At 37.5% G+C, this 25,779-nt stretch overlaps 3 protein-coding genes across 3 annotated transcripts; 1 reads left to right on the top strand and 2 right to left on the bottom strand.

The window, feature by feature from the left end:
* Nucleotides 1-6,101: 6,101 nt before the first annotated feature.
* LOC145914554 (chitin synthase chs-2-like) lies at nt 6,102-14,423 on the top strand. Its single transcript, XM_083002376.1, is given in 27 exon segments — nt 6,102-6,263; nt 6,533-6,748; nt 7,020-7,215; nt 7,737-8,017; nt 8,149-8,362; nt 8,423-8,588; nt 8,644-8,940; nt 9,023-9,172; nt 9,435-9,572; nt 9,657-9,865; nt 9,945-10,145; nt 10,245-10,368; nt 10,606-10,708; nt 10,776-10,943; nt 11,072-11,159; nt 11,234-11,387; nt 11,506-11,599; nt 11,724-11,928; nt 12,009-12,105; nt 12,176-12,251; nt 12,517-12,656; nt 12,712-12,806; nt 13,012-13,190; nt 13,269-13,348; nt 13,742-13,870; nt 14,190-14,267; nt 14,414-14,423. Coding segments are annotated over 27 exon segments (4,050 nt in total).
* A 2,790-nt stretch (nt 14,424-17,213) lies between these two features.
* Nucleotides 17,214-18,655, bottom strand: LOC145914553 (chitin synthase-like; the record flags this gene model as incomplete). Its single annotated transcript, XM_083002375.1, has 5 exons — nt 17,214-17,238; nt 17,433-17,510; nt 17,830-17,958; nt 18,346-18,425; nt 18,509-18,655. Coding segments are annotated over 5 exons (459 nt in total), but the record flags the coding sequence as incomplete, so codon positions are not given.
* A 223-nt stretch (nt 18,656-18,878) lies between these two features.
* On the bottom strand, nt 18,879-25,577 carry LOC145914552 (chitin synthase chs-2-like). The gene is given in 24 exon segments (XM_083002374.1): nt 18,879-18,978; nt 19,034-19,146; nt 19,444-19,519; nt 19,590-19,686; nt 19,767-20,014; nt 20,109-20,189; nt 20,307-20,460; nt 20,535-20,622; nt 20,751-20,918; nt 20,981-21,083; nt 21,306-21,429; nt 21,529-21,729; nt 21,809-22,017; nt 22,103-22,240; nt 22,506-22,655; nt 22,738-22,825; nt 22,857-23,029; nt 23,085-23,250; nt 23,311-23,567; nt 23,664-23,940; nt 24,030-24,129; nt 24,417-24,656; nt 24,928-25,143; nt 25,416-25,577. Coding segments are annotated over 24 exon segments (3,729 nt in total).
* Nucleotides 25,578-25,779: the final 202 nt, after the last annotated feature.

The raw sequence follows: 25,779 nt of genomic DNA, 5'->3' as shown, positions 1-25,779 counted from the left end.
TCATAGAAGAGAATAAACAGAGGCTGGATGAAATGATCGAATTGTGGCAGGAAGAAAAATCCTCAAAGATAATAAATCGTCTGTTGAACCGAAAATCTATAATATCCGTGCTGTCGTTAAAAGTACACTATAGTTACCCAAAGCATAAACGTGTGGAAGGGTCGAAACGATAAGTGGCCACGCCCCGATTCCTGAAAGCTTGAATGATATTTTATGCGCTAATGCCCCAATGCTGATATTGCGCCAAGTTTGATTTCAGTTATTTGTTAAAAAAACAAAAAAACGTCTGTTAAAACTTGCTGTCCGAGACATCCCAAGTCATGTCCGATGTTACCCCGGTACCGACTTTTAGGTCTGGCAAAACTGTACCCACATCTTGTAAAGTTTATAGGCTGGAACATCTATATTGTACAGTTGCAAAGCGTCCAATTTGCCAGCTTTGTATTAGATGGGCTGGTTTTAGGATGGTTAGCTACTATCTTTCTGGCATTGTTTATCTGGTGTCTAAACCATTTAGTGTTGGAAAAGTTAGATTAAGCATGTTGATGTTATATGAATGGAAAAAATGTCCAGTTTGTTTAATTTACAGTACTGAAGTGATATTTGTAAAACATTTGTACGGTGGTCCACTTGTTGACCAAGTTATAATGTTTAATAAAAGACAATATTTTCATTCCAATACCACACACCACAGGTAGGTATCCAAACAAAAATTAGGCATTGCTTGGTAAAATTATCTGATGTCAATAAAAGATTTCATGCACCCAGAAACAAACACCATGAGGTTCTTATGCTGTACATTTGCGCCACCATGTGGCACGAAACGGAAAGGAAAATGATTTAAATGCTGACGTCAATAATGAGGTGAGTGATTTTAAAAACAACTATTCATGATAACACGCTGTTTTTCTCCAATGCTTAAAATAATATATGTAACAGGATAGACAGAGAACACAGCTGCAGTAAGCACAAGAAATAAAAATAAAATTTTGGCTAATCGACTAATCTTTACAGCATCTTATAAGTTTCAAATAGTTATTGTATTGTTGTGCGATTTAGTCCAATACATCGTCCTTTTCAATAATGCTTAACAAACATTTTTCACATTTATACTATTTTAAGGATGTACATTCATCAACTAAGATATGAGAAAAACAAGAAAAAACTGTCTGGAATTGTTTCGCAGGTGGATAACCTCAGCAATGGCAACCTTATTGGCATTTTCTATAGTTCTAGGGTAATAGTGAAAAAAAAACAACTATTTACCAGGTGCTGGTCTCCATTGAGGGTAATTAATTCCGTTGAAATCATGAAATACATCCTACACATCATTCAACATAATTTGCAGATGTTACTGATGGTTTCGTCTGTTGTTGAACCTGCCACGGTGCTTTTGATTGTGCATGGCAGTTTTCAATACGACTTCGTGCGGAATGGGAATGTGTCACTTAGTATTAACACAATTGAGGAAGAAGTGTAAATGAGAAACTAGACGACGGAATACATTATGACCACGGAGTATTCGTCACTTTGCCGGTAGACGATAATGACAGAGAAAAGTACGTGGTGTTTGTATTCAAGATTAACTGAAACGTCATCCTGAAATTAATTACATAAACTCGCTTGACAAATTTAATCAATATTCCATTGATAAGGTTCACAGGCTTCGCAGCCAAGGCATTGCAGCCAAGCTGGATCAGCCACTTTTCCCGACAAGTCGGAGCGAGATCTGAAAAATCAAGCTCTCGGTGAGGTTTGAACTCAGGACCCTGGGCTAACCAGGCCCAACGCTCTACCAACTGAGCTACCGGAGCTCAGTGGCTCCACGGGGTATATTGTGGCCAAGGTACACTGGTGCGCAAGCGTACAACTTGTCAGGCGACCTTCACATGCGCAGAGGATCTCCACCACCGATATCAGACAACGCAGAAGTAATGCCAAGCTTTCGCATAACAAGGCGGGATCGCTTCACTGCGGGTCGTGAGTTCAAACCTCACCGAGAGCTTGATTTTTCAGATATCGCTCCGACTTGTCGGGAAAAGTGGCTGATCCAGCTTGGCTGCAATGCCTTGGCTGCGAAGCCTGTGAACCTTATGATCAGAATATTAGAGCTGTGATCGCCAAATATAAAGAGGCTGCGCAGTGGAGCGATCATGCCTCGCTATGCGAAAGCATGGTATTACTTCTGCGTTATTCCATTCATTGCACCTGTGGACTTGAACACAATTTCTGATACAGTTATCGTTTGTATAATGGGTGGACAACACTCTTACACAGCCTAGCAAATGTATCACTTAAATTGGAAAGCCCTGAATGCTGCGTTAGGGTAAAATGCCTTTGTTAGTTCAGTTCAAAAAACACATGGACTTTATTTATAGCCTATTTTCTCTTAAAGAGAAGAATAGCTTTAATATCGCTATGGTTTTTTGGAACTTTGATTTACATTGGAACTTTGATTTACAATGAAACATTGGAACTTTGATTTACAATGATTCATTACTTGTACGGATAAAAACATTTTCGAGGATTTGTTTTGGTATACCAACTACATGATTGTGAACTGTTTTCTCGCCAACTAACCTATATGAAAACATATCGGTGGTTCTTCACGGTACTAAAAAGTAGGACTGTTTGTCCAGCTACTTTTAATGCAAACCGTTCTGTATGCTAAATTCAAACAGCTTGAAAAATGCATGTTGTACAAAGTGAAATTAAACAGGGAAGCCAAAGCTAATATGCTAGTCACTGAGCAAACGTTTCATACACCACTATAGTGGTACATATATGTTCATCTTTAGTGCCGAGTAATAATCAGTTGCAGCAATGCACGCACAGGGGTAGACAGGCAGGCAACCGAACAGACTAAAACAACAGCACGACTGAAACACATCACGTGACAACAATTGTTCTCGGAGGTCGACGTCACAGATTTTGGGTAAAATCATGGCCTATAAATTTGACACGTGATTGAACAATATAAAATGGAAGGGCAAAACAAAAAAATAATAAATTTGTGGTTTTGCAACGCAAATTTGATTAAAGCTGCTAGGTCGGAAGCCTTGTTTAATACCATGTAAGATATATAGGGCAAGTATAACAAGCTAGTCAGCCCCTTACGTTGACAAACTGTATTTTATAATTTTATAATGTCCTATATGCCGTAAACGTCAGTGACTTCGGGTCATTGGTCATTAGCGTTTCAGAATGTAGGAACCATCCATATGTTATGATGAAACTAATACACACAAAGGTGCTATAGTGCGATTCAAGTTCAAGAGCACAACTTCAACTGAAGATCAGCTGTTTAAATCAATGCAAAATATTTACACAGCATTCGAAGCTATGTTGGATAAGTGCTTTGGAATAATTTTTTTTACAAGACTTTACGTTTTCAAGTGTGTTATTCACGTATGTGTTATTTAAAGTGGAACGAATTATTCCGCGAAGAAAAATACCACTCGTCTAAAGTGACCCATGACAGATTTCACCATTCAGGTAGTACGTGGCGTAACTCTCCGAGTTTCGGTTTCGTTAAAAAAATCACGCGGTACGCGTGTATTGTTATATCAAGCTTCGCGACGTTTTCACTGAAGTGGATATAGGAGCTCCCCACTTGAATTATATTTCAGGGCTGACTCAAGAGCAGTGCGTCGCTCTCTGACAATGCCTCAGTTCTTTACATGACGTCGGTCAAGACAATATCTGTCAACTTGCGCTGAACATATGTAAAGCCCGTGATACGACTGTTGTCCACATACTCCATCTTATAACCAGGGTTACTATCGGCCAACACTAAATTAAGTCTTGCTGTTTTTTTTTTTGCAGTGATTTTTTTTTTTGATAAGATTGTGATTTATTGCGGTCATTTTGCCGATATTGAAGGTATTATTAATTACATCAGAATGAGGACATTTTCGCATATGAAAATATCAGATAAATAACTAAAAGGATTTAATGCAAATCAAGCACGCCAATAGAATATAAACAAATCTCATTTCTTTAGGACACCGCTCTTGAAAATAAGCACAAATTTTAGAAAAAGGCACGTGATGGCAACCGGAGATTGTATGGAAACGTGATCGTTTTAAACCTCTCAGTCACATCCTTTAACAATTCTATGGAAATCCATGCAGTGTTTCTATCCCGTGCGTGTCGTAAACATCAAAAAATGTTTTTGTTGAAGCATATCGTAAACGTTCACTGGGTAAAGAGAGCACCTCAAGTAAGGGAGATAATTTTATAATTCAACATGTTGCTATAGAACTATTATACGGTGTGACTGAGAGGTTTGTATACATATATCAGAGAGTGGCACTTCAGCCGCTCGGCGTTTTTCTCAATGAATAGACGTAATCGGTGTTACAGAGCCCGCAGAATTAGAATCGTCTGCCGTTACAGAAGTGAACTCCCATTATTAATTTTCTCAGAAGTAAGGTCTTTTAGACGATAAGGGTGAATTTGCCCTGGAAGATTGAAAACTTTGTAGGAGATTAGGATGACATATTTTGTCGAAATTTGTTAAAATACAAATAAATGATGAGGTACAATTTTGCGCTGATTTGTTTAAGGTTAAATGCCCATTGATTCTAGAATAATTTAAAAATAATTTAATTGTACTCGCGAGAGTGCCACAAGAATCAACAACCGACAGCATCATGGAACGCGACAAGTAAGTTATATTGCAGGATTACAGGTGCGTAAACGCCAAACTTTATTCTCGGGTCGATAAGTCAATTAAATTGAAAGTGGTCAAAGCGCACCCAATATATTATCACATATCACAGGGAATTTCATTCTAAATGCATGTTAGTTGTCACGAAGTTGTGGCAAATTTTTTCATACAGGGTTGTCGTAATACCATTTCGATACGCAAGCTTGCCTGGGCATCGACATGCATAGTGGACAGGATGCATATATGGCGCCATTTTAACGCCTACAGATTGCAACTCAAACAGCCCCCTCAGTTTTTGTTATGTATCATCGCATTTTAAATGATTCAGTCTTACTAGGAGGTAAACAAATACCAGGCAAACTCGTGCGATTATTGTATTTTGCATATTGTTAGCCCTAAAAGAAAAACTCCAAATTAATATCGGATATAACAACTTCCGACAGCAGAAAACAATTAATATTTATATGCAAAAAACGGCGGTTGGTCTTTAGTTGGATACCCAACGGATCCAACTAAAGACCAAAAAAAACTAAAGACAGTTGGTCTTTAGTTGGATACCCGACATAGACTGAAACGTATCATAAAATAATTCTGTGTTTGACAGCTAGTCCAGTGCCACAATCACCAGCTACACAGATGAGACAGTATAGGTCGAAACAGTGTGCGTTCCTGTCTTCAGGTCCCAATTATTCTCTACTCTGTCTACAACAACAATTTTTTTTAAAAAAACATGTTTTCGTGTGTTGTAAGGCAGAATTGGCATCACACCGAGAAAAGTGCAATACTATGTAATAACATGGCGCTACACAAAAATATAACAGACATTTCGTCTTTAGTTAGAATATATAACGACGATGTTCATTGTCCATCACAGACAACAAAGACATTTTATATGGCAACAAATTTATTGATTCCAACGTTATGGAGTGGGAATATTGCTTTTTTATTTAATATTTATCATGGATGTATTGGTTTTCTCTTTCGTCACCCTTTCTGGTAAGAGCGAGACCGAAACTGCGAATTCAACATTTAATTCCGCTTGTAAATTGCACATATTGCATCATATCGGTGAAGTGTATTGCAATAATCACTATGAGTCATCTGCCCACTTCCATGGCTTAGTCAGTCTGTTGCCAAGTTGCATCGCGTGATGTTAGTTTGGATAAGCAGTAGATTGTCGCAACATATCAATTCCAACGCGGACCAAATTTGTTCGCGACTTCGCTTTGAATTTGCTTTTCATAAACATTTTTTCTCGAAACCTATCTACCACCATGTCCTGACAATCAAATAAATCCAGTGAATAAAATGATTCTTTGGCGTATTTATAGTTCAATAGAAAGGCAGATAGGATGTATGGTTTATTTTTAAATAAAATTTGCTTCAATATTTTCATTCCTGCATTTTCCAATGAATATTTTTTAGTAACATGGAAGATATCGATGACATTTTTGACCGCTTCCCTGAGCCTACGCAGAAAAGCAACTCCAATGAAACTTCCTGCAAATGTCAGTTAGCCATAAAACTCCTCAAATACGTTTCATGTGTGGCATGTTTTGCGTGTTTGTTGGTTGGCAGTCTTGTGAGCAAGGTTGGTAACCCAGTAGGTTATTTGGTGCCTAATACTCCACCCAATTCACTATGTATGGTTTTATGCGAAAAAAATTGTGTAAATTTGCTCCCAAAAATACGAACTGAACAGGTTACTGTATGAAAACTGTGTGTGATTGTTAAATCATGTGACTTATAATTTTATCTGTTTTATTCTATTTTTTGTTTTAAACACACTTTTATTGACCGTAAAAAATCAGTGATATTAAAGATGCACAAAATTTGACATCTTTTTTTGTACTTTTAAAGGCTTGCGTATTGATTCTTGGAAACAGTGCAAAACCGTCCGCTCTTGAAACGAGTAAAAATGAAACCAAATGCGTCAATCGCGATGTTGTGCGGATATGGTCGTACTTTGCCATCCTATTGATGCTACTGGTTCCCGAAGTGTTAACCATAGGGCACAGTCTCATTCGGATTATTATGAAAAATGAAGTTCCCTTGAAAATGTCGACTTTTATACAGGTTTGCTTACTTGCATTGTGCGTCTTTAATCTTCTTATAAATGCAATACTTTTAATAAAGAAAGTATAACTACAAAACACTTACGCAATTAAATGTGTTTTAAACATATCCATTGCAGCGTTTTTTGTTTAATTGTTTCACACACGAAGGTAACTAATTTTGCTCAAGTAGAAAAAATATACAACTAAACACAGTACAAGTTTCCCAACCACGAAAATAGCGTAGACGGCATGGGATATTGCAATGTGTCAAATGAGATTATTTTATATAGGGCGGTGCTTTTGAGATTGTTGGTGCCCTTGGTGAAGGAATAATATTCTTCAAAGTTCTACCCTACTTGGACGCCACATACTTTTGCTTAGTTTTGCCCCTGACCGGTTTTATTCCAATATGCATCGAGTTCTTTATTAAGTGCAAGGTGGTTTGTTGCATTGGAGGGGCGACCGAAAATGGTGGAAGACCAAACCGTAAAACGATACTTCCGATGTTTTTAGCGAACTTGCTGGCCTTGGTGAGTCTCGGCGTTTGTTTTTTTTGTAGCGCAAACTGCTGACGATGATCTTTAATATGTTTCACATTTGACAATGAGCTTTATATATACGGTATATATGCTTTTGCTTACGCCTGACCACGAAACTCTTGACAATGATCTTCAACATATGATATATATGGTTCCGCTATGGTTTACAATGTTGGAAACATCACCTGTATTGCTAATATCATCAAACCACCCCTTGACCATGAATCTAAAATAGGAAGTGATGTTCATTTTCAACCATATTTTGCTTTTGTTTTTCAGATTTTACAAATATCCGGTTTTGTGTTATGTTTTGTTGAATTTAAGTTTTTTCGACTTAAAACATCGATTGATGAACACACACATATTTGGTTGTGCGCAGGTAAAAATAATCAGAAAGTATCCACAGCCTGTTATGTGTTTTTACAACAGCTTTTTGGCGTAGATGTTAAGATGTGTGTTATTGTTTAGGCCTGCTGTTAGCTTCTTGCCGGTACTGGGAAAACTTCCTCGAAAAAATTGAAAGCGTTCAAAACCTACAAGAAAAACTCGACGAAAGCCGTTTTAAGTCATCTTTATGGTTTTCCATTATAAGATGCGTGGTTTTTGGCGGTTTCGCATTTATTGTGCTGGTGGTACTCGAGTCGGGCACGTACTCGAGCAAATATGTCATTGCCGTTGAGGGCCGTGAACGATATGGAAGAATCTTACATTTGTTTCGTCAATCCGGAATGACTTTGGCTGGCAAGTAAGTTTTTCGCTATATCATGGCTGAATATAAATGCTGGTTACAACTTCTAACGAATTAAGTGAAATCACTTGTTCGTGTTTCTAAAATAGTTGCAGCAACGGGACGTTTGATTGGGTTGAACCTCAGGTCAAGTATGTCATGCAATGTTTATGGTACGTTTTGATCACACAGTCGTGCTGTGCCATTGGCGTGTTCATATTTGGCCGCATGGCCTGTCACATCCTTATTCAACGGCATAGTTACGCATTACCAATCACCTTGGTAACACCGGTTATGTGCGCCTTAACTGCAGCTGTTGCTCACTACAAGTCTAGACATTCGGCAACAGGATTGCTTCAGTTTGTGGGTAAGACTACTACGGTTTCTCATCACAAGATTACATTTAACCATAAATTTAATATCTAAGGCCTCGCACAACATCACTCTCAACTATACGATTACATTGATTGGAACAACCAGGTAATGCCTCCTTTCACTGTACCGTTCCTGGTGGTTGGTTTGATTTTGGGATGGTTCGGAACAACCATTGTGACTCGATTTATTTGGTTTCCGACACAAGTTGCGTTGGAAAGGTCAGTGCCGACACTTGGACGTTCGTTAAATAAACTCTTCTTTACTTATATGCAGGACTGAAGTATTATTTGTGAAACCAATATACGGTGGACCATTGATCGACCAAGTTCTGATGCTTAATAGACGGCAACACAATCGTAAACGAGGTCTTGATAACAGGTGGGGTCTAAACAGTCACTTATACCTTTTATTGCAGATTGTAAGTCTTTAGTTTACGTTTTTCCAAAACAGTGTCGAAAGCGGACAAACGGGCTCGAACGACAACAATTGTCAGCCAAAACTCTTCATGTGCGCCACCATGTGGCACGAAACCGAAAGGGAAATGACACAAATGCTGACGTCGATAATGAGGTATTGTGAAAAAGCAATAGAATATATAGGAAAGACTTTCACGAGCATAACCACACTGATGTAATTTTTATGTGATTTACAGAATGGATAAAGAGACCCACGGACAAAATAGAGATCGTATTGAATTTGAATGCCACATTATGTTTGATGACGCAATGTCACATGTTTCTGGCCAAGTTAAGACAAACGAATATGTTAAACAACTGTTTGACTCCATTCCGATTGCCGCTAAGTGAGTATACATTTTCATGTGATATATGTGTACTATCGTTTGTATAAATATGCCTTCTGTGGCAATTAGTTATCTTGGAATACAAAGAGTTCGAAGCCCATCTTTTGTTCTTTTAATGACACACATTAAGTTTTATGACTAGTTTTAGGTAATTTTTAAATTAGATAAACCTCCTCTTCCCCAATGTGATAAATGCGTGAAAACAAATAATTTTCACCAGCCCCGTAGCGGGACGAACAGTTTATCTTCTTTATCGTTGCAGGAACATAGATGCAAACGATTACAACCAATACGGTCACCAGCCAGAGCTTTTTGCAACGCCATATGGAGGAAGAATGGTGTTTAAACTTCCTTACGGAAATGTTATGACAGTTCATCTGAAGGACAAGACAAAAATAAGGTTTGCAATAAGTTCGCATTTAAATCAATGCTGTAGTGCAAAGCACCCATGGTTAGAATACAAAAATGGCAATGCTACTTCCAGGCAACGCAAGCGGTGGTCCCAATGCATGTACATGTATTATATACTTGGCTACCTTCAAACAAACAACGAAGCAAGTGATCTGAATAATGTATTCATATTGGCCCTGGACGGTGACGTGGATTTTCAACCAAAAAGTATTGAGTTACTAATGGATCGAATGAAAAGAAACCCGGATGTTGGCGCAGCTTGTGGAAGGATTCACCCAATTGGTAAAATTCAAGATTTGTGTTTTGGAATATTGTTCTATTGTTCAATGAGTTATATTCTTTACATTAACATTCTTCTTAGGATCGGGTCCTATGGTATGGTTTCAGAAGTTTGAGTACGCTGTGGGTCATTGGTTCCAGAAGGCAACGGAGCACGTGTTGGGTTGCGTCCTTTGCAGTCCCGGATGTTTCAGTTTATTTCGTGGTTCTGCTCTTTTTCAAGCAGTGAAAACTTACACCAGCGAAACAAAAGAAGCTGCGAACTTTGTACAATGGGATCAAGGTGACTTTTCATGGCGTCATTTGATGCGAAAATACGAATAGTTTATATATGATATCTGTAGCAATGAACTTAAACCAAATTTACATTGCACGTTAATAGGCGAAGACAGATGGCTTTGTACTCTTTTGCTGAAGCTGGGTTGGAGAATTGAGTACTGTGCTGCATCCGATTCTTACACATTTGCTCCAGAGGAATTCAAGGAGTTTTACAATCAGAGAAGGAGGTAACTTTTGGTTTTGCCTCACATATCTGCTTTAGAGGTTTGGTGTTTTTCACGTTAACCGTAAAAACAAGGAACAGAATACCCCTTGTTTAAAGCGTGTAGTAGGCGTCTGGGTTTCAGATTGAAAACAATCTCAAGCAAATTCCAAAAGATTTTTTGATAAAGAATTTTCGTAACGAAATTTCGGAGGAATCTTGATACAGTATTATGCTGAAACTAGCAATATTTTGAATATAGATGGGTAACATCAACCATGGCCAATCTCTTTGACATTTTTAGCAACGCAGGAGAAATAGTAAAACGAAACAAGTACATTTCGTGGGGGTACATAATTTATCAGGTACGAAAATACTTTCTTAAGCTTGTATTTTTTTGTATATGTGTATACAGTACTGTAAACTCTATAGGTTGGATTAATGGTTTCATCGATCCTTGGTCCCGCCACTGTGATTTTGACTGTACAAGGTAGTTTCCAATACGTTTTGATGTGGGATGCACCGTTAGCACTAGTGACCGCACTCGTTCCTGTTTTGATGTTTGTGGTCATCTGTTACACCACCAAGCCCGACAAACAGGTCATCCTATACAGTAAACCTGTCCGGATGTGTAACCTTAGTTGTTTTTATCACGTTTTGTAATGCATGATTATTTTTCATATCTTCAAAGTAAAATCTTTTGTAAAAATATTATTTTCATCCTGTAGATCTTGGTTGCCGGAATTTTAACAATGTTCTATGCAGTAGTAATGATGGCTGTTGCCGTTGGAGTCATAGCTTCTGTTATCAGAGAAGGTAAGTTGAGAACATATTCTTATTGTGCGTACAACAATGGTTCACGATATTTTCTCTATATAATTATTGTTCAGGGGTCCTACATCCAGGCAGCATATTCTTCATAACTCTTGTATCCCTGTACATATTTGCGGCATTAATTCATCCGCAGGAGATGCTTTGTATGTTGCACGGCTTGCTTTATTATATTTGCGTACCTTCAGCCTTCATCCTACTGGTTGTATACAGGTAAGGGTTTAGTTTAATAAATCCCATAGGAAAATGTATATATCTTTTCACGAAAATTTGTCGCATGTTTTGAGAGTCGTTTCATTGGTGCACGTATAATGTTAATAAATACCTTCAGCTTGACAAATATGAATCAAACGTCTTGGGGAACCAGAGACAAAAAGCAACAGCAAAAGAGCGACAAAGGCCAGTGCAAAGAGCTTTTAACTCCGGTACCAAAACAAATTGAAATTCACTGATAACAATTTATATCAGTTAGGCATTTTGCAGTAAGATTTTCAATTGGTTTATGGTTTTTTTATTACTTCGACCCAAATTAAACCTATCCCTGTGCAGGTGAATGTTAATGATGCTACATTCGTAAGTAGCAACAACGGATCTGAATCATTTTTATGCAATGTCTGCAACTTGTTCCGCTGTTCTTTTGGATCCGCTCGTGCTACAGGCTATCAAACAGGCGAATATTTTCCTCTGTCGCAAAACGACCCGGCGGATACTGCAAAATATTTTCGCAGAAGAACTACCAGAAAAAAGTCAAAAGGTAAGTTACAATTGGTCGCGCGTTGACTGACATTTGCGGTGTATTCAATACCAATAACGTACTAACATGGTTTCTTGCAGAAACAGTTTCACCTGCCTTAACCCCACGACAAATTCGTGTGTTTGAGTTACCTGTCAGAGGAAGTATTACTACTGCATCTGTACGTAGAAAGTCAAGGCAAGCTACTCGTGATAATATACAGGTGGTGTAGATTCTGGTGTATGTAATATGTATTTCTGTCACTCAGGAAACAATTTATTTGCACAAACATTTCTGAAAATTCGATGGACTGTCATCCAAGCAATGGTTGTGAACAACCTGGCGTAAGTAGTTTTCATGGTTAGCATGGTTAACAAAGCTTGTATAGAGTGGATGCGTTAAACGTGTTTTCAATCATAGTGTAAACAGTGTTTTGCCATGATAGGTGTCTTAGGGGCTACCGTATCTTGCATTGACCCAACGTAGTGACAACGATTGCAAAGTTAACGCTAGCGACACTGATAAGATATCGAAACAGTGATCAATGTATGCAAGTAGATTTTCCTGAACGGCATTTTAAACAATGCCTAACTTTACCCACACGAGAAGGGCGTGATGCATTCCTATCCATTTCAGTCTTCACATAGAGAAGTACAGACGAGTGAAGAAGAACTTGATAGTGAAAGGCAAGAAGAGGAAGAAAATGAGGACCTAGCCTGGGTTACGGACTTTGATGAGGGCGTTTTTAAGTACTTTGTTTTCTTAATAATCATAACAATAGATAATTTTTGTTTGCTAATGCAGTTACCACTTTCCAAAAAAAGAACGCGACTTCTGGATTCGTTTAATTGACGACTATCTGCGCATTGATAGCAAAGTGGATATAAACAAAATGCAAGGTAAATTACTGCATTTAAGTTTATTAAAAACGTTTGTTGTAATACTTTAAAGAATACAATAGTGGTAATTCTTTTACCAGATTGCACATCTTGTAATGCATAAAATGTGCCTATTTGTTTGAAAGTACAGATAGCATAACATTGTCTGAAGATAAATTGGGGCAGAAAATGTTCACTCGAGTTTTCTGCTAATTGGCTATTTTAGCTTCGAAATCTCGAGTAAAAACATTAATATTTATTGCAGTTGATCTCAACGACTTGCGCAACAAGATGAGCGGTGCTTTTCTGTTTGCAAACTTGCTTTGGCTTGCCCTTAATTTTGCGATTCAGCTTTCCTTTAAAGACGTAAAGGTGGAATATCCGTTGTACGGAAAGAACGTTCAGGTACATGCCTACATAATATTTGAAATTGCTTTTCACACTTTGTTCAGTCAAAATTCAACAAACTTGTTACGTTTTTAGATCAGCCCATTGGCTTTTGCCTTTTTGATCTTTTTCCTTGTGATTCTTCTTGTACAGTTTGTATGCATGCTTTTGCACAGGTAAAATTGTTATTTTGACTTTTTCGTTTTTAACAACCCGTTGTCAGAAGGGTCAGTTAAATTAATAACCACAGCCAATACACAAACAAAAACTACCATCAATAAATATAACCTAAATGTTGCCGTGTATAGGCGTTTCACTTTACTTGTCCTGATGAAGGTCTGTTGTATAACGACCGAAACGTCATCCAAACAAGTGGTTTTGGTTTTCTTGCCAAAGGAGCTTTGAATTATTGAATAATATGCCTGGCAGCATTGGCAACAAACTGTTTAAAAAGTCTGACATTATATCTTGAGCCGGTTTAGTATGTTTGTGCTTTACTTTATGGTTATCTAAAAACGTAGAAACAAATTCCAAAACACATTGAAAACACCAGCACAATATTTGCATAGGTTGTCCACATTACTTCATCTTCTGGCAAGCACACCTTTGAAGTTCAGCAATGTGGGATGTTGCTGCTCTAGTGTGAGTACGGGGATATTACTTCTTGAAAGTCTTATGTTTTGGCTATATGCTCTTGTGTTTGTGGCATACGTTAGTATGCAGGAAACTTCACACTGATGGTGATTTTGGCAATCACCCATTGAATATGCTTGAGTATTTTGTTTTCATATGTAAAAAATACCACTACAAATAACGAAATATGCAACATAACGTTCTATTTTTATTTCATGACCATTGGAAAACAGAAGGATCACAGCGCGGGATCGAGCGTATATACAAGGTCTAGATAAACTACTACATGTTGTTCTGAATATTGGTTACAAATATGTCAAATACTAGTTTTAAGTGAAATTAAAAGAACAGCTATCGATATATACGTTCATGTTTATTTTGTAGCGAACATGTGAATGCGGGGTTTCAAACTGAGGAAACAAATGGGGAGTTGGCCAATGGGATTGTTCTTGATGAGATTACGTAAGTCTTCAAACTCTAATACGTTTCATGTAATTGTAAACAGTTTATTCAACTGTTTAGAATGTGATTTCGAAAAGTTGATACTATCACTGTATTTTTCAGTGGGTTGTTGTGTTTTACTCTAAGCTATTTGTTATATTTTTTAGCATTCTCTGACAACAACTCAAATAAATTTCATTGCATTTACTTTTCAGACTACGTGACGATATGCGACCGTAGTCTCCGTTTACGTTCGTTTCTCCAAGGACGTGGAATCATACATGTATTTCGTTTCCTAAATTTAAAATAATATTTGTAAATCAAGTTACATGAACTGCAGCAAGAATCTATTACCTCTTTTGGGGAGAAGTGTGTTTGTTTGTAGAAAACTGCAATTTTGATTTATATCCCAATTATTTGGTTGATTTGCTAATAGCACGTAGCATGGTCTCAGGAATAGCATTAAAAACGTCCCATAACTGTATTCTGTGACAAAAGTATTCAATAAATGAAAATTTGAGCGAGAGAACAATGAAAAACCAAGAGTTTCAAAATTCTTCCATTCAGAACAAACAAGCGCATGCGACAAACAAAACCATTGAACTGACGACTCCAAGCGTCAAAGAACTGATCCCGCAGATCAGCAGTGTTTCTAGGGCTGGGTAAATAATGACATTTTTGCCAGGGTGAATCAAGACACGGGACAAATAAAAAATCATTTGTTATTACTATGGGCTAGCATACATTTGTCATATTTATCCAACTAACACTAGCAATTATGAATTTGATTGGTGAAACTTTTGAACATATTTAATGTTGTGCCAAAGTGTAATAAGATTAATGTGCAATGTAAGACATATGATTTTAATTCGTATGCATTTGCATGTAATTTACTCCCTATCGTAAGTTGACTGATGGCGTACGTTTGTGTTTAAAGCTGAATTACACAAACGAAGTACATTGGTGTTGGTAAGAAAATTGCATTTTCTGTATCAATAGTTTCGCCTTAAAACATTTGCGGTTAAATTGCATACTAAGATTTACGTATTTAACAGATTAAAACAAAAAATAATAGGACATCAAAAAGTATGTATTTTGCACCTGCAGAAAGATCGATTTGTTCGCTTACCCAGAAATTATGTTATCGTATCGAGATAATTAGGTTCATAGGCTTCGCAGACCAGGCATTGCAGTCTAGTTGGATCAGATATTTTTTCCCGAAAGGCGTTGTGCACTTGCGCACCAGTAAGTCTTGCATCATACCCTGTGAAACTGCTGAGCTCCTGTAGCTCATTTGGTAAAGCGTTGGGCCTGGTTATAGCCCAGGGTCGTGAGGTCAAACCTCACCGATCTTGATTGTTTAGATCTCGCTCAAACTTGTCCTCAAAAAGTGGCTGATCCAGCAAGGTTGTAATGCCTGGGCTACCAAGCCTGTTGCAATATTTTCCTGTTGTGCAAAGTATTCATATGCAATGGGTAAAACGGAAAATCTGCACAAACTGCGCAGTGTATGTCACATTGCAACTACAATGAACAGAGGGGGCAAAATATTCCTCGAATTATAAAGTGGCTCTATAGTTCATTGTTGAAAGTAATGCCATGATCTGATGCATTTATCAAGTTGATTTCAATCATCTGGTTTTACACAAATATACTGACTCCATATTATTGCCGATCCTGTACCAATTAGCAGTAAAAGTCTAAAGTTCAAAGTGGTTGGAAATTATTCGATTTGATGTTAAAATGGCATTCGGGAGTCCCAAAGTATGCCCACTGTACAACTTTTAACGGTATATCATAAACACTGACTACATTCGACCTTTAGTTATTGGAGAATAAAAATTACGTTGGTGATCGCTGATGTTTACAGCTTCAGCATCTGCCACACTTCTTGGAACAACAGAGACAACGGGAAAATCCCTAATCAATGGAAACATCTGCCGCCGGTAAACAAACCAACATTTCAATCAAACCAATTTTGCGAACTAAAAAAACTAAAAAGAGTCTATTCTAGCGCATTACGGTGAAGTTAGTGTAGTGCTAAAACAAAAGAAAACATGAACTCACTGGTTAGCAGACCTAGAAAATCTGCGTCAGGTGTAAAGGTGAATTTGGTATGGGTAGAAAGGTATATGTTGTGACGTTTCCAACGATGTCTTGTGGTTGTTCCAGATCTGTGAAAATAGTTATGACCTATTTTTTTGATACTACATGTTAATATTAGTGAAAACATGCAAATCCGCTGAGACATGGCGAAGCTAAATGCATTCAAAATTTTGTCTGTAGAAAAAAGTGTTATCAAGAAGTCTTTTAAATTTTTGGCTAATTTTAATATTCACATTGCTTTGAGAAATGTAATGAGACTAATATTAAGCCGGTTTATTAAACATTGAAAAGTTGAAACCTATTATACGGGGTATTATTTAAACAATACAATAAAATGATAAGCAACGTGGAGCCAATAATATAAATTGTGTAAGCTGCATATAGATGGCCACTGTTTCCAATGTACTGATTCACCCTGGCAAAAATGTCTATATTTACCAAGCCCAAGAAACACTGCTGATCTGCGGGACCAGTTCTTTGACGCTTGGAGTCGTCAGTTCAATGGTTTTGTTTGTCGCATGCGCTATTTGTTCTGAATGGAAGAATTTTGAAACTCTTGGTTTTTCATTGTTCTCGCGCTCAAATTTTCATTTATTGAATACTTTTGTCACAGAAAACAGTTATGGGACGTTTTTTAATGCTATTCCTGAGACCATGCTACGTGCTATTAGCAAATCATCCAAATAATTGGGATATAAATCAAAATTGCAGTTTTCTACAAACAAACACACTTCTCCCCCAAAAGAGGTAACAGATTCTTGCTGCAGTTCGTTTAACTTGATTCACAAATTTTATTTTAAATTTAGGAAATGAAATACATGTATGATTCCACGCCCTTGGAGAAACGAACGTAAACGGAGACTACGGTCCCATATCGTCACGTAGTCTGAAAAGTAAATGCAATGAAATTTATTTGAGTTGTTGTCAGAGAATGCTAAAATATATAACAAATAGCTTAGAGTAAAACACAACAACCCACTGAAAAATACAGTGCTAGTATCAACTTTTCGAAATCACATTCTAAACAGTTGAATAAACTGTTTACAATTACATGAAACGTATTAGAGTTTGTAGACTTACGTAATCTCATCAAGAACAATCTCATTGGCCAACTCCCCATTTGTTTCATCAGCTTGAAACCCCGCATTCACATGTTCGCTACAAAATAAACATGAACGTATATATCGATAGCTGTTCTTTTAATTTCACTTAAAACTAGTATTTGACATATTTGTAACCAATATTCAGAACAACATGTAGTAGTTTATCTAGACCTTGTATATACGCTCGATTCCGCGCTGTGATCCTTCTGTTTTCCAATGGTCATGAAATAAAAAAAGAACGTTATGTTGCATATTTCGTTATTTGTAGTGGTATTTTTTACATATGAAAACAAAATACTCAAGCATATTAAATGGGTAATTGCCAAAATCACCATCAGTTTGAAGTTTCCTGCATACTAACGTATGCCACAAACACAAGAGCATATAGCCAAAACATAAGACTTTCAAGAAGTAATATCCCCGTACTCACACTAGAGCAGCAACATCCCACATTGCTGAGCTTCAAAGGTGTGCTTGCCAGAAGATGCAATAATGTGAACCACCTATGCAAATATTGTACTGGTGTTTTCAATGTGTGGAATTTGTTTATACGTTTTTCGAGCACCATAAAGTAAAGCATAAACATATTAAAGCGGCTCAAGATATAATGTCAGATTTTTAAACAGTTTGTTGCTAATGCTGCCAGGCATATTATTCAATAATTCAATGCTCTTCTGGCAAGAAAACTAAAACTACTTGTTTGGATGACGTTTCGGTCGTTATACAACAGACCTTCATCAGGACAAGTAAAGTGAAACGCCTACACGGCAAAATTTTGTTTATATTTATTGATAGTAGTTTTTGTTTGTGTATTGGCTGTAGTTATAGATTAAACCGACCCTTCCAACAACGGGTTAATAAAAAGAAAAAATTTAAAATAACAATTTTACCTGTGCAAAAGCATGCATACAAACTGTACAAGAAGGGTCACAAGAAAAAAGATCAAAAAGGCAAAAGCCAATGGGCTGATCTAAAAACGTAACAAGTTTGTTGAATTTTGACTGAACAGAGTGTGAAAAGCAATTTCAAATGTTATAGCATATAGGCATGTACCTGAACGTTCTTTCCGAACAACGGATATTCCACCTTTACGTCTTTAAAGGAAAGCTGAATCGCAAAATTAAGGGCAAGCCAAAGTAAGTTTGCAAATAGAAACGCACCGCTCATCTTGTTGCGCAAGTCGTTGAGATCAACTGCAATAAATAGGTTTTACTCGAGATTTCGAAGCTAAAATAACCAATTAGCAGAAAACTCGAGTGAACAGTTTCTGCCCCAATTTATCTTCAGACAATGTTATGCTATCTGTACAAACAAATAGGCACATTTTATGCATTACAAGATGTACAATCTGGTAAAAGAATTACCACGGTTGTTTTCTTTAAAGTATTACAACAAGCGTTTTTAACAAACTCAAATACAATGGTTAACCTTGCATTTTGTCTACATCCACTTTCCTATCAATGCGCAGATAGTCGTCAATTAAACGAATCCAGAAGTCGCGTTCTTTTTTTGGAAAGTGGTAACTGCATTAGCAAACAAAAATTATCTATTGTTATTTTTATAATGAAAACAAAGTACTTAAAAACGCCCTCATCAAAGTCCGTAACCCAGGCTAGGTCCTCATTTTCTTCCTCTTCTTGCCTTTCACTATCAATTTCTTCTTCACTCGTCTGTACTTCTCTATGTGAAGGCTGAAATGGATAGAAACGCATCACACCCTTCTCATAAAATGCGGGTAAAGTTAAGCATTGTTTAAAATGCCGTTCAGGAAAATCTACTTGCATACAATGAACACTGTTTCGATATCTTATCAGTGTCGCTAGCGTTAACTTTGCAATCGTTGTCACTACGTTGGGTCAATGCAAGGTACGGTAGGCCCTAAGACACCTATCATGGCAAAACACTGTTTACACTATGATTGAAAACAGATTAAACACTTCCACTCGACATGAGCTTTGTTAACCATGCTAACCCTGAAAGCTACTTACGCCAGGTTGTTCACAAACATTGCTTGGATGACAGTCCATCGAATTTTCAGAAATGTTGGGGCAAATAAATTGTTTTCTGAGTGACAGAAATACGTATTACATACACCAGAATCGATACCAACTGTATATTATCACGAGTAGCTTGCCTTGACTTTCTACGTACAGATGCAGTTGTAATACTTCCCCTGACAGGTAACTCAAACACACGAATTTGTCGTGGGGTTAAGGCAGATGAGACTGTTTCTGCAAGAAACTATGTTAGTACGTTATTGGTATTGAATAAACCGCAAATGTCAGTCAACGCGCGACCAATTCTAACTTACCTTTTGACTTTTTTCTTGTAGTTCTTCTGCGAAAATATTTTGCAGTATCCGCCGGGTCGTTTTGCGACAGAGGGAAATATTCTCCTGTTCGAAAGCCTGTAGCACGAGCGGATCCAATAGAACAGCTGAACAAGTTGCAGACATTGCATAAAAATGATTCAGATCCGTTGTTGCTATTTACGAATGTAGCATCATTACCATTCACCTGCACAGGGATAGGTTTTAATTTGGGCCAAAGCAATAAAAAACTATAAACCAACTGAAAATCCTATTGCAAAATGCTCAACTGAAATGAATTGTTATCAGTGAATTTCAATTTGTTTTGGTACCGGAGTTAAAAGCTCTTTGCACTGGCCTTTGTCGCTCTTTTGCTGTTGCTTTTTGTCTCTGGTTCCCCAAGACGTTTGATTCATATTTGTCAAGCTGAAAGTATTTATTAACATTATACGTGCACCAATGAAACGACTCTCAAAACATGCGACGATTTTCGTGAAAAGATATATACATTTTTCTATCGGATTTATTAAACTAAACCCTTACCTGTATACAACCAGTAGGATGAAGGCTGAAGGTACGCAAATATAATAAAGCAACCCGTGCAACATACAAAGCATTTCCTGCGGATGAATTAATGCCGCAAATATGTACAGGGATACAAGAGTTATAAAGAATATGCTGCCTGGATGTAGGACTCCTGGATATTAATTATAAAGAGAAAATATCGTGGGCCATTGCTGTACATACAAGTAGAATATGTTTTCAACCTACCTTCTCTGATAACAGAAGCTATGACTCCAACGGCAACAGCCATCATTACTACTGCATAGAACACTGTTAAAATTCCGGCAACCAAGATCTACAGGATGAAAATCATATTTTTACAAAAGTTTTTACTTTGAAGATATGAAAAATAATCATACATTACAAAACGTGATAAAAACAACTAAGGTTACACATTCGGACAGGTTTACTGAATAGGATTACCTGTTTGTCGGGCTTGGTGGTGTAACAGATGACCACAAAAATCAAAACAGGAACGAGTGCGGTCACTAGTGCCAACGGTGCATCCCACATTAAAACGTATTGGAAACTAACTTGTACGGTCAAAATCACAGTGGCGGGACCAAGGATCGATGAAACCATTAATCCAACCTACCGAGTTTACAGTACTGTATACACATATACAAAAAATACAAGCCTAAGAAACTACGTACCTGATAAATTATGTACCCCCACGAAATGTACTTGTTTCGTTTTACTATTTCTCCTGCGTTGCTAAAAATGTCAAAGAGATTGGCCATGGTTGATGTTACCCATCTACATTCAAAATATTGCTAGTTTCGGCACAATACTGTATCAAGATTCTTCCGAAAATTCTTCATCAAAAAGTCTTTAGGAATTTGCTTTAGATTGTTTTCAATCTGAAACCCAAACGCCTACTACACGCTTTAAACAAGGCGTATTCTGTTTCTTGTGTTTACAGTTAACGTAAAAAACCAAACCTCCAGAGCAGGTATGTGAGACAAAACCGAAAGTTACCTCCTTCTCTGATTGTAAAACTCCTTGAATTCCTCTGGAGCAAATGTGTAAGAATCGGATGCAGCACAGTACTCAATTCTCCAACCCAGCTTCATCAAAAGAGTGCAAAGCCATCTGTCTTCGCCTAATGACGTGCAATTTAAATGTGTTGTGAGTTCATTGCTACAGGCATCATATAAAAACTATTCGTATTTTCGCATCAAATGACGCCATGAAAAGTCACCTTGATCCCATTGTACAAAGTTCGCAGCTTCTTTTGTTTCGCTGGTGTAAGTTTTCACTGCTTGAAAAAGAGCAGAACCACGAAATAAACTGAAACATCCGGGACTGCAAAGGACGCAACCCAACACGTGCTCCGTTGCCTTCTGGAACCAATGACCCATAGCGTACTCAAACTTCTGAAACCATACTACAGGACCCGATCCTAAGAAGAATGTTAATGTAAAGAATATAACTCATTAAACAATAGAACAATATTCCAAAACATAAATCTTGAATTTTACCAATCGGATGAATCCTTCCACAAGCTGCGCCAACATCCGGGTTTCTTTTCATTCGATCCATTAGTAACTCAATACTTTTTGGTTGAAAGTCCACGTCACCGTCCAGGCCCAATATGAATACATTATTCAGATCACTTGCTTCGTTGTTTGTTTGAAGGTAGCCAAGTATATAATAGAAGTACATGCATTGGGACCACCGCTTGCGTTGCCTGGAAGTAGCATTGCTATTTTTTTTATTCTAACCATGGGTGCTTTGCACTGCAGCATTGATTTGAATGCGAACTTATTGCAAACCTTATTTTTGTCTTGTCCTTCAGATGAACTGTCATAACATTTCCGTAAGGAAGTTTAAACACCATTCTTCCTCCATATGGTGTTGCAAAAAGCTCTGGCTGGTGACCGTATTGGTTGTAATCGTTTGCATCTATGTTCCTGCAAGACGGATCAAGCAGATAAACTTTTCGTCCCGCTACGGGGCTGGTAAAAATTGTTGGTTTTCACGCATTTATCACATTGGGGAAGAGGAGGTTATCGCTAATTTAAAAAATACCTAAAACTAATCATAAACCTTATGTGACTCATTAAAAGATCAAAAGATGGGCTTCGAACTCTTTGTATTCCAAGATAACTAATTGCCACAGAAGGCATATTTATACCAACAATAGTACACATATATTACATGAAAATGTATACTCACTTAGCGGCAATCGGAATGGAGTCAAACAGTTGTTTAACATATTCGTTTGTCTTAACTTGGCCAGAAACATGTGACATTGCGTCATCAAACATAATGTGGCATTCAAATTCAATACGATCTTTATTATGTCCGTTGGTCTCTTTATCCATTCTGTAAATCACATAAAAATTACATCAGTGTGGTTATGCTCGTGAAAGTCTTTCCTATATATTCTATTGCTTTTTCACAATACCTCATTATCGACGTCAGCATTTGTGTCATTTCCCTTTCGGTTTCGTGCCACATGGTGGCGCACATGAAGAGTTTAGGCTGACAATTGTTGTCGTTCGAGCCCGTTCGTCCGCTTTCGACACTGTTTTGGAAAAACGTAAACTCAAGTTTTACAATCTGCAATGTATAAGTGACTGTTTAGACCCCACCTGTTATCAAGACCTCGTTTACGATTGTGTTGCTGTCTATTAAGCATCAGAACTTGGTCGATCAATGGTCCACCGTATATTGGTTTCACAAATAATACTTCAGTCCTGCATATAAGTAAAGAAGAGTTTATTTAACGAACGTCCAAGTGTAGGTACTGACCTTTCCAACGCAACTTGTGTTGGAAACCAAATAAATCGAGTCACAATGGTTGTTCCGAACCATCCCAAAATCAAACCAACCACCAGGAACGGTACAGTGAAAGGAGGCATTATCTGGTTGTTCCAATCAATGTAGTCGTATAGTTGAGAGTGCTGTTGTGCGAGGCCTTAGATATTAAAGTTATGGTTAAATGTAATCTTCTGATGAGAAACCGTAGTGGTCTTACCCACAAACTGAAGCAATCCGGTTGCCGAATGTCTAGACTTGTAGTGAGCAAGAGCTGTAGTTAAGGCGCACATAACCGGTGTTACCAAGGTGATTGGTAAAGCGTAACTTTGCCGTTGAATAAGGGTGTGACAGGCCATGCTGCCAAAAATGAACACGCCAATGGCACAGCACGACTGTGTGATCAAAACGTACCATAAACATTGCATGACATACTTGACCTGAGGTTCAACCCAATCAAACGTCCCGTTGCTGCAACTAGTTTAGAAACACAATTAACTGATTTGATTTTATTCGTTAGAAGTTGTAACCCGCATTTATATTCAGCCATGATATTGCTGCGAAACAACTTACTTGACAGCCAAAGTCATTCCGGATTGACGAAACAAATATAAAATTCTTCCATATCGTTCATGGCCCTCAACGGCAGTGACATATTTGCTCGAGTACGTGCCCGACTCGAGTACCACCAGCACAAGAAAAGCGAAACCGCCAAAAACCACGCATCTTATAATGGAAAACCATAAAGATGACTTAAAACGGCTTTCGTCGAGTTTTTCTTGTAGGTTTTGAACGCTATCAATTTTTTCGAGGAAGTTTTCCCAGTACCGGCAAGAAGCTAACAGCAGGCCTAAACAATAACACATATCTCAACATCTACGCCAAAAAGCTGTTGTAAAAACACATAACAGGGCTGTGGATGCTTTCTAATTATTTTACCTGCGCACAACCAAATAAGTGTGTGTTCATCAATCGATGTTTTAAGTCGAAAAAACCTAAATTCAACAAAACATAGCACAAAACCGGATATTTGTAAAATCTGAAAAACAAAAGCAAAATACGGTTGAAAATGAACATCACTTCCAATTTTAGGTTCATGGTCAAGGGGTGGTTTGATGATATTAGCAATACAGGTGATGTTTTCAACATTGTAAACCATAGCAGAAACATATATACCATATGAAGATCATTGTCAAGAGTTTCATGGTCAGGCGTAAGCAAAAGCATATATACCGTATATATAAAGCTCATTGTCAAATGTGAACCACATTAAAGATCATCGTCAGCAGTTTGCGCTACAAAAAAAAAAAAAACGCCGAGACTCACCAAGGCCAACAAGTTTGCTGAAAACTTGGGAAGTATCGTTTTAAGTTTTGGTCTTCCACCATTTTCGGTCGCAACTCCAATACCACAAACCACCTTGCACTTATTGAAGAACTCGATGCATATTGGAATGAAACCGGTCAGGGGCAAAACTAAGCAAAAGTATGTGGCGTCCAAATACGGTAGAACTTTGAAGAATATGATTCCTTCACCAAAGGCGCCAACAATCTCAAAAGCACCGCCCTATACAAAATAATCTTATTTGACACATTGCAATATCCCATGCCGTCTACGCTATTTTCGTGGTTGGGAAACTTGTACTGTGTTTAGTTGTTCATTTTTTCTACTTGAGCAAAATTAGTTAGCTTCGTGTGCGAAACAATTAAACAAAAAACGCTGCAATGGATATGTTTAAAACACATTTAATTGCGTAAGTGTTTTGTAGTTATACTTTCTTTGTTAAAAGTATTGCATTTGTAAGAAGAGTAAAGACGCACAATGCATGTAAGCAAACCTGTATAAAAGTCGACATTTTCAAGGGAACTTCATTTTTCATAATAATCCGAATGAGACTGTGCCCTATGGTTAACACTTCGGGAACCAGTAGCATCAATAGGATGGCAAAGTACGACCAAATCCGCACAACATCGCGATTGACGCATTTGGTTTCATTTTTACTCGTTGCAAGAGCGGACGGTTTTGCACTGTTTCCAAGAATCAAAACGCAAGCCTTTAAAAGTACAAAAAAATTGTTAAATTTTGTGCATCTTTACTATCACTGATTTTTTACGGTCAATAAAAGTGTGTTTAAAGCAAAAAATGAATGGAAAAGTTAAAATTATACGACACATGATTCAACAATTACACACAGTTTTCATATAGGCTAGTAACCTGTTCAGTTCGTATTTTTGGGAGCAAATTTACACATTTTTTTTCGCATAAAACCATACATAGTGAATTGGGTGCAGTATTAGGCACCAAATAACCTACTGGGTTACCAACCTTGCTCACAAGACTGCCAACCAACAAACACGCAAAACATGCCACACATGAAACGTATTTGAGGAGTTTTATGGCTAACTGACATTTGCAGGAAGTTTCATTGGAGTTGCTTTTCTGCGTAGGCTCAGGTAAGCGGTCGAAAATTTCATCGATATCTTCCATGCTACTAAAAAATATTCATTGGAAAATGCAGGAATGAGAATATTGAAGCAAATTTTATTTAACAATAAACCATACATCCTATCTGCCTTTCTATTGAACTATAAATACGACAGGAAATAATCGTCGCTAAAGAATCAGAAATGATTTCCACAATGGACGACATTCTATTCACTGGATTTATTTCATTGTTAGGACATGGTGG

Source organism: Ascidia mentula, chromosome 9 (assembly GCF_947561715.1).
Source record: "Ascidia mentula chromosome 9, kaAscMent1.1, whole genome shotgun sequence".
NCBI lineage: Eukaryota > Metazoa > Chordata > Ascidiacea > Phlebobranchia > Ascidiidae > Ascidia > Ascidia mentula.
This window is presented reverse-complemented; position numbering and strand designations above follow the sequence as displayed.